At 42.8% G+C, this 15,627-nt stretch overlaps 1 protein-coding gene across 1 annotated transcript in view; it reads left to right on the top strand.

Moving 5' to 3' along the window:
* Positions 1-705: 705 nt before the first annotated feature.
* The window catches only part of SPTBN5 (spectrin beta, non-erythrocytic 5), a 106,585-nt gene continuing 91,663 nt past the window's right edge, over positions 706-15,627 (top strand). The window contains exons 1-9 of the mRNA XM_028723562.2: positions 706-796; positions 2,847-2,963; positions 4,466-4,633; positions 6,036-6,152; positions 6,862-7,019; positions 8,415-8,643; positions 12,082-12,716; positions 13,410-13,548; positions 14,602-14,834. Of these exons, the coding sequence (XP_028579395.2) occupies positions 2,853-2,963; positions 4,466-4,633; positions 6,036-6,152; positions 6,862-7,019; positions 8,415-8,643; positions 12,082-12,716; positions 13,410-13,548; positions 14,602-14,834 (1,790 nt within the window). The 5' untranslated portion in view covers positions 706-796; positions 2,847-2,852. The remainder of the gene's footprint in view (positions 797-2,846; positions 2,964-4,465; positions 4,634-6,035; positions 6,153-6,861; positions 7,020-8,414; positions 8,644-12,081; positions 12,717-13,409; positions 13,549-14,601; positions 14,835-15,627) is intronic.

Genomic DNA, 15,627 nt, shown 5'->3' with positions numbered 1-15,627 from the left:
CTCAGGTCCTGCTGTTTCTCCATTAACTACTGAAAATCAGCTGCCTTAGCACAAAGTTTGATGAACCTGAAGGAATGCTCAAATTTCTTTGGTTCTTTTTATATGATTGATTTTTCTGTGTTTTTATATAGAAAAACAGTTCTTATATTTATCTGTAAGCTGCCTTGAGTCTTTGTCAGGGAAAAAGCAGTGTGTGTGTGTGTGTGTGTGTGTGTGTGTGTGTGTGTGTGTAATGTCTTATTTTATTCACATCAGCCCAAAGGGTCATATTATATGGAATAAACTTCTGGCAGGCTAGCTGCAGCCAATGGCCCAATATTGTAAATTAATTTATGAAATGAAGGCTTTCTAATTCCAGCACTTGGCATTTATTTCTATACTTTATGGAATTACCTCTATGGAATTACCTTTGTCATTTACAGCCTTGTACTATGGGCCAGGTAGTGACTGGAATCATCTACTCCAACTTAGTGTGGGAGGTACATATTTTCTTTATCATGAGCACCTGCCGGCATCGGAGCCCAACTTCCTCTTCTAGTACATTATGTCAGCATTTGAACTGCTGCAGATATATCATAACCATTCTGCTGAGAACCTTTACCCCCAATATTCTAATGACCTTTTCCCTCCCCGGCCAGGTGTAGAGTTTTCATATAGATTATAAATACTTTCCCACTGTCACAGTATTCAAAGGTCACTTTCAATGCCAGAATAAACCAGCAGTTCTGGAGTAAAAGTGTTTATTCTATTGAATGGTGTCTTGCTGGCTTTCAAAGGGACATCTTGACAAGGCTGGGTAAGTTTAGACTTCAAGGAATTCCTTTGCTTTCTGTGGATGGGGCAAATGAGGGCATAGGCATTTGAGTCATCTCAGAATTGCTTGAAGACAAATGTTATCCTTGCGAGAAGGTATGTTCTTACAAGTGACAGGCGAGATGTTCCAAAAAGAACTGACAGTCCTATTGTATGGTACTGCATGTGCAAAAAAAAAGTAAGTGAAGAAATGACAACTAAACAGAAAGCATAATCATTTTTAGCTGATTTTGGTTGACAAGTGATCCAGCCATTTTGCTGGGAAGGCAAGGAGGATAATGTATCTTCTTCAGGAAGAAAAAAAGTGCTGAGGACTTCCCGAAATGTGTGGGAGCTGGTGAATTGTGGGCAAAAAATCCCTCCTTCTGGGAGTTGCCTTGAAGGATGAAAGGGCTGCTTCAGAAAATTAGATTTCTCTAGCTTTTTGAAAACAGTTAATTCTCCCATTGTGCAGGAGGACCCTTGAACTTGTTGTGGAGTCCTTTGTATGAACTGAAAAGTAGAGTCCCAGCATTTTGTCTTCCCAGAAGTACATTTCACTGGGATATATTTCGCCAGCAAATAGTGACTGTCATCATTTAAACAATATTTGAGCACACTTCATAAACAGTGAATCAGGTCTGAGGCGGCTTTGCTTGTGGTTCATCTACCACATCCCCTAAGACCAGATCTGACCACAAAGATCTTTCAAGCACCACTATTCAGTCACTGCACCATAAAAGTTGGTTGTGGGGAGCCCAAGTACATTTTTGGGTGAACCAATTGTGTCCTGAGTGTTGGATTTGTTAAGTAAGAAATGATGGCATCTCACACGAATGCTAATTTTTCTGAAGTTTTTTCTGAAGTTTTGATGAAGCTAATCATCAAAGAAATTATTTTTCCTTGGTGTACAAATTAGGCAGGCAGAATGCTGGTGTCTTTATTCAGAAAGCACAATTACTTAGAAACTAGTGTAAGTGGAACCAGAAAAGCAGGCTGTCATTAAGAGCAAACTGAGTTAAGAATATATGAGGTTTACCAAGGATACCTCTCCTCAAGTAACCACAGGGGCCCATCAATAGGAGGCAGCTACTTGTTTGGGGAGCCCTTGCCCTCAACTCAATCTCTGGAACTGCTTCCAATATCTCTCTGTTAGTAACAGGAAGCTTATACTGAGCCAGACATTTGGTCCATCTAGCTCAGTATTGTCTATTTCAAGGGTTCCCAAAGTATGGTTTGTGAACCACATTCAGGTGGTCCCTGGCGTGTCTGCAAAAATAAAATTATAAACCATGCAGCTTCTAGTACGGCCTGTTACATACAACAAGCAGGCAAACCATGAAGTGTTCGACCAAGACCCTCAGAAATATTCAAGTGGTCCATGGGGACAGGGGGAGCTTGGAAACCTCTGGTCTAGACTGGCTGGCAGCATCTCTTCAGGGTTTCAGGTAAGTAGTCTTTCTCATTCCTACCAGGAGATGTCAGGGATTGAAACTGGAACTTTCTGCGTGCAAAGCACACTACCACTGAGATTGGCCACTCCCCAAAATTGCTAACACTGCATTCTTTGGGTGCAATCTGAAGTTCTTTGTCTTTCAATAAAACCAGGAAAGAGAATAGAAGAAAGGCATGCCCACCCCCAGTATTTCTTTTATTTCAATGTTGAAAAGCCAAAACTAGTATTAAAGTTTTTCTCGTTACAGTTTTGTTAACACTTTAATCTGATACCTTTCCAAAATGTATTCAGCTTAATAGAGATCTTCCTTGGTTGTTCTCAGCTTATTAGTTGATGGGTAGCAGCACCCACTTCCTTTTGGCAAGAAATGTATTGCAGGAGGTGTGAAATTGGCTCTGACCAGAGAGGAAGTGAAACGGAAGAACGTGGGCTCTCCGATTTGGCTGGTAGTTTTCTGTTGAATGCATAATCTGGGGCACATTCCTTGGCTTCAAGGAGAACAAGGAAGCTCAAGAATGCAAAAGAATTGGCAGCAAGATGGGGTGGGTGATGCATGGTTATTTTAGGAGGAGTCATGCTGGAATGTTTCTGTTTATAGGGCAGCATGGAGGAAGAATATGTACAAGGACAGTTCAAAAAGCTGCAGGAGCAGCGTATGACCATGCAGAAGAAAACGTTCACCAACTGGATCAACAATGTGTTCTACAAACATGGTGTAGGTACTTTCCTCAAGCTCCTTCAGAAGATGTGATCAGCTTAAAGACTTCCTTGGTGGAGTGACAAACAACTCATGGAAAGCCCCTGACAAACTTTATCCATACGATATCATTAATTGCGAGCTGCAACAGTGTAAACAATGCATTTTGATCTTCCATTGACATCTAAAGTTACCTCATTCAAGATGGCTGCAAAACAAACACCAGCTTGGGCAAAGCATTAGTGCAGCACCTGGAACCATTGTGCCTTAGCACAATTTGCTATTACTTAAACATTTAAGTGACTTGACAACTGCAATTTCCTGTCACAGATAGAGGTACAGATAGAATTTCCACAGCTTCTCAAACTCTGTAGGTTTTCAGTCAAGGCCTTTTACCCATTCAGCTGTGAGTCATCAGGTTGTACTTGTCAAGATGTATGTGTCATCCTTAATGCTATAGTTTACACCAATTGCAAGCTAATATAATAATTATGACTAGGCAGTTAATGTTTTAACATCAACCCAGAAGGTATTTCAGCTGTCAGAGCTGGACCAAGACATTTTAATCATTCATTCATTTACAGTAATTCCATTTATGAATTGCTCCCTCAGAAACATCTCAAAGTGATTAACAGTGACCACACCAATAATGAAAGCAGTAAAAGCAATTCCATGTATTTAAAAAAAAACAATTCAAATCCAGTACAGATAAAGACTGCAGTGACAATAAAATCTCCACTTAAAAGGCTTTGAGGTGCACCAAAAAGATGCTAGAGGTGGCACCTGTCTGATATGTGAGAATGAGGTTCACAGTTGGTGCCTCCACACTAAAGGCCTGATTCCTAGTCGTAGGGAACAGACCTCTGGATGAGATGGTATCTGCAGGAGGCCCTCTCCAGTAAAAGCACAGTGATTGGTTGGGAATTATAAGGGGCGAGATCAGATATCCAGGTACCAAGCCTGGTATCAAGGTTTTGCATACATGTGCTAGCTGCTTGAACTTAGCCTGGTAGCGAATCAGCAACCAGAGCTACTGCTTTTTGTTGCAGCTTCTGGAACAAAGATTGACCTTTTAAAGTTGCAGTCAGAAGCTCCAAACTGTTGCTAAAAATGTGTTTTAAATGAAGATTCTGGCAGCGTATCAGCCAATGGATTGAAGGCTGCAAATATTCCAATCACCCTTTTAGCTAACTAGAATAGGGGATATTTGTCAAGAATCCATGGAGGACGCCTGTAGGTAAAGGAATATGGAGAATTTGTTCAGACCTACCTATAGTTTCTTTCCATGTGCTGTCCTGTTCAGAATATTAAATGATGTGAATTTGCTCAGAAGCAAATAATTTCTCTCTTCTCTTCTCTTCTCTTCTCTTCTCTTCTCTTCTCTTCTCTTCTCTTCTCTTCTCTATGCCAGTCAAACATCAATTACATCACTTGCTTGCCATTATCTATCCTTGTGTGACATCTGCCCATGTCATTAGCTGTGAAATTTTGGCTGAATTCTTTGATGCTTCATTTTGCAGGTGGACATTAGGATTCATGATCTCTATACTGAACTGAAAGATGGCATTTATCTCCTGCAGCTGTTAGAGCTGCTGTCTGCTGAGCAACTGCCCAGACCAAACAAGGGTAAAATGAGGGTTCATTTTCTGGAGAACAACAGCAAAGCTATCCAATTCCTCAAAACCAAGGTGAGAATGTAAAGGTACAATGCAGACTTGTCAAGTTGCAGGACAGTGTGATGTTGCATATTTATAAATTTAATTTATATGCCATCAGGTGTCATTGGTACACAAATTTAAAGAAATTCTCTTTAAGAGTAATGTTAATTAACAGTAATGGAACAGTTTTAAACCATTGTTTCAGTCCCATAGAAAGGTTAAAGTCTTCCCCCTATTTCTTTTTTAATGTTGAAGATAGTTGATACATTTTTATAATTGTGTGTGTTCTGTGTGAATCAGGTACTTTTCCTCAGCCACTCTTGGCAGCTTATAGCATATCTAAAAACATAAAACATCAAGCATTAAAAAAAACCTCCTGATACAGGGCTGCCTTCAGATGTCTTCTAAAAGTTGTATAATTCTTTATTTATCTCCTTGACATCTGATGGGAGGGCATTCTACAGGAAGGATGCCACTGCCGGGAAGGCCCTCTGCCGAGTTCCCTGTAACTTCGCTTCTCGCAGTGAGGGAACCACCAGAAGGCCCTCGGTGCCAGACCTCAGTGTCCAGGTTGAATGATGAGGGTGGAGATGCTCCTTCAGGTATACTGGGTCGAGGCCATTTAGGGCTTTAAAGGTCAGCACCAACACTTTGAATTGTGCTCAGAAATGTACTGGGAGCCAGTGAATTTCCTTTAGGACCAGTGTTATATCATCCCGGCAGCCGCCCCCAGTCACCAGTCTAGCTGCCACATTCTGGATTAGTTGTAGTTTCCGAGTCACCTTCAAAGGTAGCCCCACGTAGAGTGCATTGCAGTAGTCCAAGCGGGAGATAACTAGAGCATGCACCACTCTGGCAAGACAGTCTGCGGGAAGGAAGGATCTCTGCCTGTGTACCAGATTGAGCTGGTAGACAGCTGCCCCAGGCACAGAATTGACCTGCACCTCCATGTACTGCTGTGAGTCCAAAATGACTCCCAGGCTGCTCACCTGGTCCTTCAGGGGCACGGTTACCCCATTCAGGACCAGGGAGTCCTCCACACCTGCCTGTCCCCCCAAAACAGTACTTCTGTCTTATCAGGATTCAACCTCAAATTGTTAGCCACCATCCATCCTTCACCCACAGATTGGCAAAGTTAACTGGAACTGATGGGAGTTGCAGTTGAACAACATCTGAAGGGCCATAGGCTGACCACTTCTGCTTTATCCATCCATCTGTTCATTCTTCAAAAAAATTCCCCATGAGTTTCCAGGGCAGGTTACAACAATGTAAAAATACAACATTGAAACTAATTAAAACAAGCTTAAAGCCTCAAGTTGTAGAAAGTTGTGTTTTTGCATTGTTGTAACCTGCCCTGGAACCTCATGGGGTTTGTAGAAACAAACTGACAATGGTAATAATTGCTGAAAAGCTGCATTTGTGCATTTAACAGGTACAGGTGAAAGTAATTGGACCTGAGAACATTGTAGATGGGGACCGAACTCTCATTCTTGGTTTAATGTGGATAATTATCCTCAGATTTCAAATTGCATCCATCAGACTTGATAAGGTAAAACTGTTCTTTAAAAGCCTTTGTCCTCTTTGCTTTCTGTTGTTCCAAAATGTCCTTGATCCCTAGCAAAGTGAAATTTGACTCTTAGGTTTCTAATTAGATTGAAAGCCTAGTCTAAGTAAAGGATTCAAGTGTTTGCATGTGAATAGGGGAAGTGGCCTCCTGCCAACCTAGCAGTTTGAAAGCACATCAAAGTGCAGGTAGATAAATAGGTACCACTTCGGCAGGAAGGTAAATGGCATTTCCATGCGCTGCTCTGGTTCGCCAGAAGCAGTTTAATCATGCTGGCCATATGACCTGGAAGCTGTTCGCCGGTTCCCTCGGCCAATAAAGCGAGATGAGCACCGCAACCCCAGAGTCGGCCACGACTGGACCTAATAGTCAGGGGTCCTTAGGGGAAGTGGCAGAGAGAGAGCCTCTTTACTTGAGGGTAATTTAACTTTAGCTAGCACAGTAACACCCACCACCACTACCAACTGTAACATGCATCTAATAATAAGTGGTTAATAAACTGTAGATAGAAAATGCCTCACTAAATTTATAATTATAAATCCTTACATTTCAGTTTGTAAAAAAATAAATAAAAAATGTTTCATCCTAGAGCAAACTTGTGAGAAGTTTTCAAATCTGGATATGTTGTTGCATGGCAGATTTTCAGTTATATATGCAATTGTCCTTTGAGTTTTTCTCCTTGGTGTGTTTCTAGGAAGAGTTTGGAGCTAAAGCCAATGTCCTTTCTGCCAATGATGCTCTGCTGGTCTGGTGCCAGTATAAGACTGCCAGCTACCCCAATGTCAATGTGAAAGACTTCTCCAAAAGCTGGAGTGACGGGTTAGCCTTCAATGCACTCATTCATGCTCACAGGTAAAGGAGAACTAGGAGGTCCTGCAGCAGTAGCTCAGACTTTCCTGTAATTCTTTAATGGAGAAGGTGATCAAATCTGGCAAGTTGAATCTTTTTTTGCGGACAATATCATGTTAGACAAATGGAAATTATTTATTAATGAGCTCAGAAAAGTTACTAGAGATAAAAATGTGCTTTTCAAAAAATGTAAATTGGATTCCACAAGGATTGGGATGGGTTGGCATAAAGAATTGGGAATTTCCACAGCCTTTGGTGCAGGACTTCTGAGCTCCCAAGAGTAGGTTTCTCTCTCACCTAGCCCTTAACATCAGATGCCAAGTTCATGCCCTGACACCAAAACCCACCTTCCTTGTTGCAATAAGCTGCTAGGGGCTTGGATTGGGCAATAGGGATTGTTTCTAAAGTTCAGGTTTCAGTTTCTCTTCCACCTCCCATGGTGTCCTTTGTGCTTCCTCTCTCTTGCCACCACCTCCCAGGCAGCAAGAAGGGAACAGATGGAACCCGTATGCTTTCTTTTTCCTCAAAACAAAAGAGAAAGAAAAGGGGCCCATTTATTCCCTGGCTAATGCCTGATCAGATTTCCTGATCAGCCTCAGTTGTCCAGAGCAATGAAGGTGGTGAAGGAGATTGTCTGGAGCTCTGCTCCACAACAGCACCCCGTGTTAAAGAATAAAGTCCTTTTTTACAGGAAGGATGTTGTGATGACTGTAATTGAAATGGCGTCATTGTATGCTCACCTCCTCATCTACCCTGAGGAGCTGGTCCCTAGACCTGCTTGCTGTAGTCTCACCCTAGCAGCACCCCCAACAATGTGGAGTGACCCAAGACACACCAGGAGCTTCCTAGCTAACTGGAGATTGAATTCAAGTCTTCTAAATCTGGTTGTGGCTGCTCTATGCTCCTCCCAACCTCACTTGCCTCTTTTAACTACGCGTACTAGAAATTCCATCAGCTGAACCAGATGAAGAGATTGGAAATGGCCAACCAACACCATTCTTTGGGCTCTGCTGAGAGACCAGCTTCAATAGAGTCTTCCTCTTTCTGAACTGCTTCCATTTCTGATGGCCATCTGAGAACAGATGCCTGAATCTGCTTGTTTTCCCTTTTCCACCCATTCCGTTTTCCTTATGTGCCATGTCTTTCAGATTGCAAACCCATGGACCAGGGCTGCCTTGTTTTCATTTGATCTGATGTAAGCCTTTTTGATTGAAAAGTGAAGCAAAATAATTGCTTGAATAAATAAAGGGTAGTGAATGGAAGATTGAAATGCACTTTAGGTAGTATTTCTCAGGCACGCCTGACTTTCCATGCAAGTCTTGGTGTGCACCTCATTTCATTTTCGAAACATAACCTTCCTTGTATGTTTCCCCATCACCACTTCTTTCATCTCCACAGGCCTGATCTCATCCAGTACAGCTCCCTGAGGCATGACCAGCCCATCATTAACCTAAATAATGCCTTCACTGTGGCAGAGAAGCAGCTGGGAATCACAAAGCTGCTGGATGCTGAGGATGTGGCCGTGCCATTTCCAGATGAGAGATCCATCATGACTTATGTGTCATTCTACTACCATTACTTTTCCAGGCTGAAGCAGGACCAGACTGTCCAGAAGAGGCTCACCAAAGTCAGTGCACTGCGGTCACATAAATTAGCATACCCTGTCTCTCAAGTAAATTCTCTCCACAGGGAAAATCAGATGGTGGATCAGTTCTAATGTATGTAATCTGTGGATAATGCCAAGGGCTTTTCACAAGAAGAATAAAAGTCAATATATTCCTCTACATTCAGCTTAAGGAAAGCCCTCCATGATCAAAAGGCAAATGCTTATGCAGTAGGAAAATTCGTTGCAGTTTGTTTCCTTTGTGTGGGGCAAATCTCAGCAGGTTTTCACCATTTTGGGCTCACCTTCATATAAAAAAAAATTCAAGGGCGCCATGGACAAGCAGGCAAGTCCAATAGGATAAGTTCTGGCTGAAGAACCTGGTAGATCTTTGCCAGTGCCAAAGGAGCCAGCCAGAAGCTTTATTAAAGAGGAACCCCAAAATCTGGGATCTCCTTCAAACTGATACCAAAGTTTTGTAATTGTTTTGTACCATTCTGTGGAGCCAAACCTAGCTTGGGTATTGCACAGACCTGAAGGCTTTCACAGATATAGTGACTGTGGGAAGGGACAGAAACACACACACAGTACACATGCTCTACTATTTATTCCTATATATTGCTGCACCGCAGGTGGTTGGACCTTTGGGTCATTTCCAACTCTACAATTCTATGCTTCCATGATATTCCCATTGCAAGTTTTAGAAGAACCTAAGAGTAGCTCTGCTGGATTGGACCACTTGCCCATGCTGTCCGGCCTCCTGTTCTCACAGTGGCCAATCAGGTGCCTATTGTAAGACTTCTAGCAAGACCTGACCTGAATGCAACTGTAATTCAGAAGCATACTGCCTCTTACAGTGGCCGTGTCAGAGTTCTGCTCTATGTGTGCTTCTCGCTTTAATGGTTTTCCTTCCCACTCGGATTCTCTCTCTCGGGGTTCTTTCATGCAGAGCCCTTCTCATTCTTCTTCTCCCTCCCTCCCTTCCTAAACAAACACAGGGAGACATGATAATCTCTCGCTGACCTCAGACACCCTCAATAAGGCAGCTCTGAGTTCCCTAATAGGATTGTGGCAGGGAAGCCTCCCTTGTGTCAAAGCAGCTTCAGTATGCGCTAAGACTAGTGGGTGACCAGGGAGTGCAGAGGGAATCCATGCGGTGAGGTAAATCTCCCTTCCCCCACCGCTCTCCAGTGACCATGCATTTGTTAGGATCCTTCAGCGAGAACTGGGTGCGATGGCAGAACATACAGAACGGAGCCCTAATGCCCCAGGCAGCTTTTCCTGCACTCAAGGTTGGTGCTTCTGTTTTGCTCCTTCTCCTGCCCATAACTGGGCTTGCTTTGTTATTTGTGTGCTCTGAAATGGATGCAAGCAGATTAGCACTTCCAGCTCATTGGTTTTTGTTTGGTTTCAGCACCTTCCTCATTAAAGCAAGGAAACAACTGGGGGCCGGCCGAGGCCTCCTCAAGAGTGACATGGAGTGTTGTCCTGCGCTGTCTGTTGTAGTTTGCTGTAGTTTGGGGGATTTCGCTTTGAGCTCTTTAGAAGCTAGGATTAAGAAGTCGGAACCAAAAATAGCAAATGAAAGGGGAGGGCAATGTGAGAAAGATGGTTACTTTTTGCACTCTGGCGATGCTTCCATAGGGTTTGTGTCCTGTGCTGAATGAACATGACTGTCAATCAGTCCACACAAGGAAGGTGCAGGTATTTTATGCTTAATGCTGATAGTTCAAATTGACTAACAGAATCAAGACTTTCTCTGGTAATGCCGAACCCTGTGCCGGATGGTACCATGTTACAGAGCCCCCTCTCATCATATTCTGATGGGTGCTTCTGATATTAGTTATGGGAAGCAACTACTTACAGGCCACTATCAGAGAGTTTTGGCAACAAATGCTCTACTGTAAAACTGGATCCACTCACATCAAAGAAGTGCTGCAATTAAACGCGTTACAAACTTTGTATGAGAAATCAGGTTAGCAAAAACGGAACTCCACAGCGCCATCTGGTGTCACAGTGTTAGAATGCACAAACAACGCATATAAATCATTTTTTTCTTTGCCAGGATAGCTGGGTCCTGTGTTTAAATTGAAATGAATGAATCCAAGAGTCTTCAGTAAGGTTGTGGATTCCTAACCTACAGTCAAAAACAGAAAATTGCAGACTGGTGGAGGGAGTGTATTTCCAGATCTTTGTTTAAATAGTAGTAGTCGTAGTAACAACAAGGTTCAGCAGTTGAATTGCAGAGGGTGGTTATCAGAGTTTGGTTATTTATGGTAAAACATGTGGTGATAACGTTGAACCCTGCACCTTAAAATCCCAGCAGCACTATTTAGTGAAGTACTTGCCTCTTTCTCTGGTATTAAAATGTATCATGAGTCCCATGGAAGTGTTGTGGAGGGGCTGAGTGGATCCAGAAAAGACATGGAAGGTGCTCAGAGAGTGGGTGCTGGAAGATCCTAAGTAGGGTCCCAGTTGGCAGCAGGTCTTCAATTCTAGGCTTCAAGAGGGGCCTGATCCTAGCAGCAGTTTGTGGGAACGATCCCCCAGCAGTTTGAGGAAAGGAGATCTGGGTCCCAGGAAGGGCTGTGGTAGTGATGAAAGAGTAGGACAGTGTGGTGTAGTGGTTAAGAGTGGTAGACTCGTAATCTGGTGAACCGGGTTCGCGTCTCCGCTCCTCCACATGCATCTGCTGGGTGACCTTGGGCTAGTCACACTTCTCTGAAGTCTCTCAGCCTCACTCACCCCACAGAGTGTTTGTTGTGGGGGAGGAAGGGAAAGGAGAATGTTAGCCGCTTTGAGACTCCTTCAGGTAGTGATAAAGCAGGATATCAAATCCAAACTCCTCTTCTTCTAGGCCTCCCCTAGTTGTGCCATGGCCTTGAAGCAAAGTAGGAGACTTCTAGGACTGCTTTTGTTTTCCAGGTGTATTTGTTTCAAATATTTATATACTTCTATACTTCTGTTCTTTAGAAAATATTGTCAGGTTATTGAAAAAAAAAAATAACACAGTATATAAAACAGAAAACATTGAACTCCACAAAATAGAATTCCACTCACTCAACACCCACACAAATTCCACACCCACTAATGCGCTGCTACCTCATTCTACATGACACCTACACTTGCACTCAGACTTACAGGCAAACACACACACACACACACACACACACACACACACACACACACACACCCTCACTCTTAACAGTTACTGGTCTCAATAATCTTCTGGGTATATACAGAAAAAGACTGCATTACCACACTTGGCAGCCTTTAACAGCAGATCTAACCTCATACCACCCACCCAAACACAAATTCAGATTTAGATATGGTTATTATCTGTGGCTAAGGAACAAATCTCTCATCCTAGTCTCAGCCAAAGCCTGGATTGACTGAAGTCAGTCATAAAACTATGCTAGGTTATATGATTAAGTATTTTATTCTCTCCCCCACCCCCTGCAGATTGTGTTCTTCCTGAAGGAGACGGATGACTTGAAGTTCCAGTATGAGCAAATGGTCTCAGAGCTCTTAAAATGGATAAAGCTCAAAGTGGTGGAACTGGACGATCGCTTCTTTCCCAACTCCCTCAAGGAGATGCGTCTTCTCATGGGCAACTTTAAGACCTTCCGCGTTGTGGAGAAGCCTCCCAAGTACCGGGAGAAGGGAATCATTGAAGCCAATTTCTTCCACATCAGAACCAAACAGCGAGCCCACAACCAACGTGCCTACCTGCCTCCTGAAGGAAAGTCATTGAGAGATTTGGAGAAGGAATGGGTTGTTTTGGAGAAGGCAGAACACAACCGAGGAAAAGCAATCCAGGAGGAGCTCTTGAGGCTGGAGAGAGTTGAGCAACTGGTCCAGAGATTTCTGAAGAAAGCAGCTGTTCGTGAGGCCTACTTGGAGGACATGAGAGGGATAATAAAGAAGCAGAACGACTGGCAGCCCGAGAGTGTGGAGGAACATCAGGCAGCCACAAGAAAGCTTGAAGCCATTGAGGCAGATATGCTTTCCCGAGACCTACGCTTCAAAGCACTGTCTAAGATGGCTTCAGAAATCAAGCAGGAGAACTACCATGGCAAGATCCAGATTGAAAAGAAGTGAGCTGAAAAGTGGCAGTGTGTGGTTTTGGGAGGTGGGAGAAGCAGGAATAGCTTTAAGGAGAATTAGAAGGACACAGAGAAAACAGTTGTGTTGGTAGCATGAATTATGTAGCTCCCCTTTTCAGAAAGGCATCAATGATAGAGATAACAGTGGCAATGGACTTCACCACCATGCTTCACATTCGTGCTTTTGAATAGACAGTGGACTGATTTTTTTTTTAAAAAAAGAGAAACATTCTGCTTTTTTTTTCAAATAAGAAGATTTTTCAGATAAAATCTTGGGAGAAAACCCTTCTCCATGTTTCAGCACTGGGTGAGGCATGTTATGGGTGACACAAGGGCCTTCTGTGCAGTGTCCTCTGTGCAGAATACAATCCTCTTAGAATTGTGGTTAAAGCCAGTGCTTTTTTCTGGGTTTAGTCAAGGGTACACAGCACCGGCTCCTTTTTTTCTAGAAGAAAAGCACCGGTTAGATCCAACACTTCTATCATTTCAGTGCCAAGCTAAGAAAGACCTTTCTGTTTCCCCAGACATTTTCAGTGGTTTAGTTAAATGAACTAGCCACATGGGAATCATGAGGGAACTTGACAAGGGCCTACATTTTCATTGTTTTCCCTGCGTTTCCTTGAAATACATAGTTCTGCTCAGAAACTTTTGATATACCATGTTGTTGTTTTCCCTCCTATCCAGGCAAAATGACATTGCGCATCAATGGCAAGACCTTATGACCCAGCTCCAGAGACAAAAACACTCCTTGGGGGTGATGCAGGAAGGCCTGGTCCTTTTGAGGGACATTGATACCATTACAGAAGAACTAAAAGGGCTGAAGGTATCTCGTGTTATACATTTTACATGTTAACAAGCACATTGTTTTAGTGACAACTAAAGACTGCAATTGATGTCATGTTGTGAAAGAACATCGTGTCTTCAGGTCTGAAAATAGGCACATAGTCATTGACATCCCGGGCTTCTTTGTTTATTCAATAAATAATAATAATAATACTGGAAATAAATAAATAAATAAATAAATAAATAAATAAATAAATAAATAAATAAATAAATGATGTAGGCATACGATTGTCAATACAAACTTGATTTTCCATGGACAACTAAATGAAAAATATTCCACTTGCCAGAATAATAGAATACGGACTTGAGGCTAAGAGCTATAGATTATCAGCATGCACAAAAATCTGTTCATTTTCCTTTACATTAGGTTAAAAGGCCTGTTTCTTGCAGTGAAAGCCAGTTACATATAGATTATAAAACTGAATCCGTACAGAGGCAGTGCATACAGGCTTAATTTGAGCTTAAGTTTAGCATGGCTTCCAAAGCCAGGAGTACCTATGACCATATAACTGCCTTCCTTTATCATAACCTATTTGGTCCCACACTTCTGGGATTAGGAGAATTCAGGTCAAAGGGCATGACTTCTAGGCAGTCTAGCAACCAGGCACAGTACATGTTGGAAACTAAGCACTGTGCTTATTATCGCTATACCCATTTGGAATATGTTCTGTATGTGGATGAAATTTGCCTCTTTCCTTTGAGATTAGTGGGCCTTGGATACCATCTGATGATTCCTAGCTGACATTGGGTGATAATTTACCATTGCATGAATGTAACAACTTGATAAACTGGGCATCAGTAATATCCTGCCAATAGTGTAGACTCCTGCACTTTAGTGCAAGTCACTATTCCCTTATTCTTCTGATTGTAAAAACTCCTCCCAGAAGTTGAAAGGATTATTAGTTTTATAAGTGGCTACATGCACATTGTGGTAAATTTACCATCTGGCAAATAGTCATCCGTAACTTAGCCATTTTCTTCGCGCAGGTTCTTGAGGACGATAAACACCATTTCTATTTCATTTAATTTCCAGAGTCTAGTGAGTTCCCAGGATTGTGGTAAACAGCTCCTGGAAGCCGTAGATTTACTGCAGAAGCATAAACTGGTTGCCTCTCAGATCTCTTCCCTTGGGGAAAGGGTCAGGCATATCACTGAAAGAACAGAAGTGATTGTCAAAGGTAAATCGTTCAAGCCAGATGTGCTTCAATCTAAACATCGGATGCTCCAGCAGCTGCATCAAAACCTTGTGGATCTCTGCAAAACACGGTAAATTTCTTCTTTTTGTGACTCAGTTCTTCCTGAGGAGGCTGGCCAATTATTTTATTTAAGAAATTCATGAGTAGAATATCCTAATTGTGGGATGTCAGGGGTGTTTGTATGAACCCCCACATTGAACATACAACAACAACAACAACAACAACAACAACAACAACAATTTATTTATACCCCGCCCATCTGGCTGGGTTTCCCCAGTCACTCTGGGCGGCTTCCAACCGAATATTAAAAACAATACAGTGTCAGACATTAAAAACTTCCCTAAACAGGGCCGCCTTCAGTTGTCTTTTAAAAGTAAAATAGTTGTTTATTGCCTTGACATCTGCTGGGAGGGCGTTCCACAGGGCAGGCGCCACTACCGAGAAGGCCATCTGCCTGGTTCCCTGTAACCTTACTTCTCGCAGCGAGGGAACCGCCAGAAGGCCCTCAGAGCTGGACCTCAGTGTCCGGGCTGGATGATGGGGGTGGAGACGCTCCTTCAGATATACTGTGAAGTGGACAGCTGGTCATGCCCCTCTCGTGCCAGCATGGATACTGTCTCCATTCCCACAGCTGTAAACACTTGGTGTTAGTGAGAAGGGGGCCCTGCACACCCACTGACATTCAGCATTAGCAAGAAAAGTACCCCATGCATGTTCAGCAGTAAGTATATCAGACTCCCCAACTGAGAGCCCTGAGCTCACATACTGGGGTTTCTCTGCCTTCTGTTTGGATTGTATCTGGATTCTTATCTTAAAGTTACAAAGGAATTAATTCACTGCTTCCTTCGTGTTGTTCAAATTCA

Source organism: Podarcis muralis, chromosome 1, assembly GCF_964188315.1.
Source record: "Podarcis muralis chromosome 1, rPodMur119.hap1.1, whole genome shotgun sequence".
Lineage (NCBI taxonomy): Eukaryota > Metazoa > Chordata > Lepidosauria > Squamata > Lacertidae > Podarcis > Podarcis muralis.
Note: the sequence above shows the minus strand (reverse complement) of the source record. Positions and strands in the feature narration are given on the sequence as shown.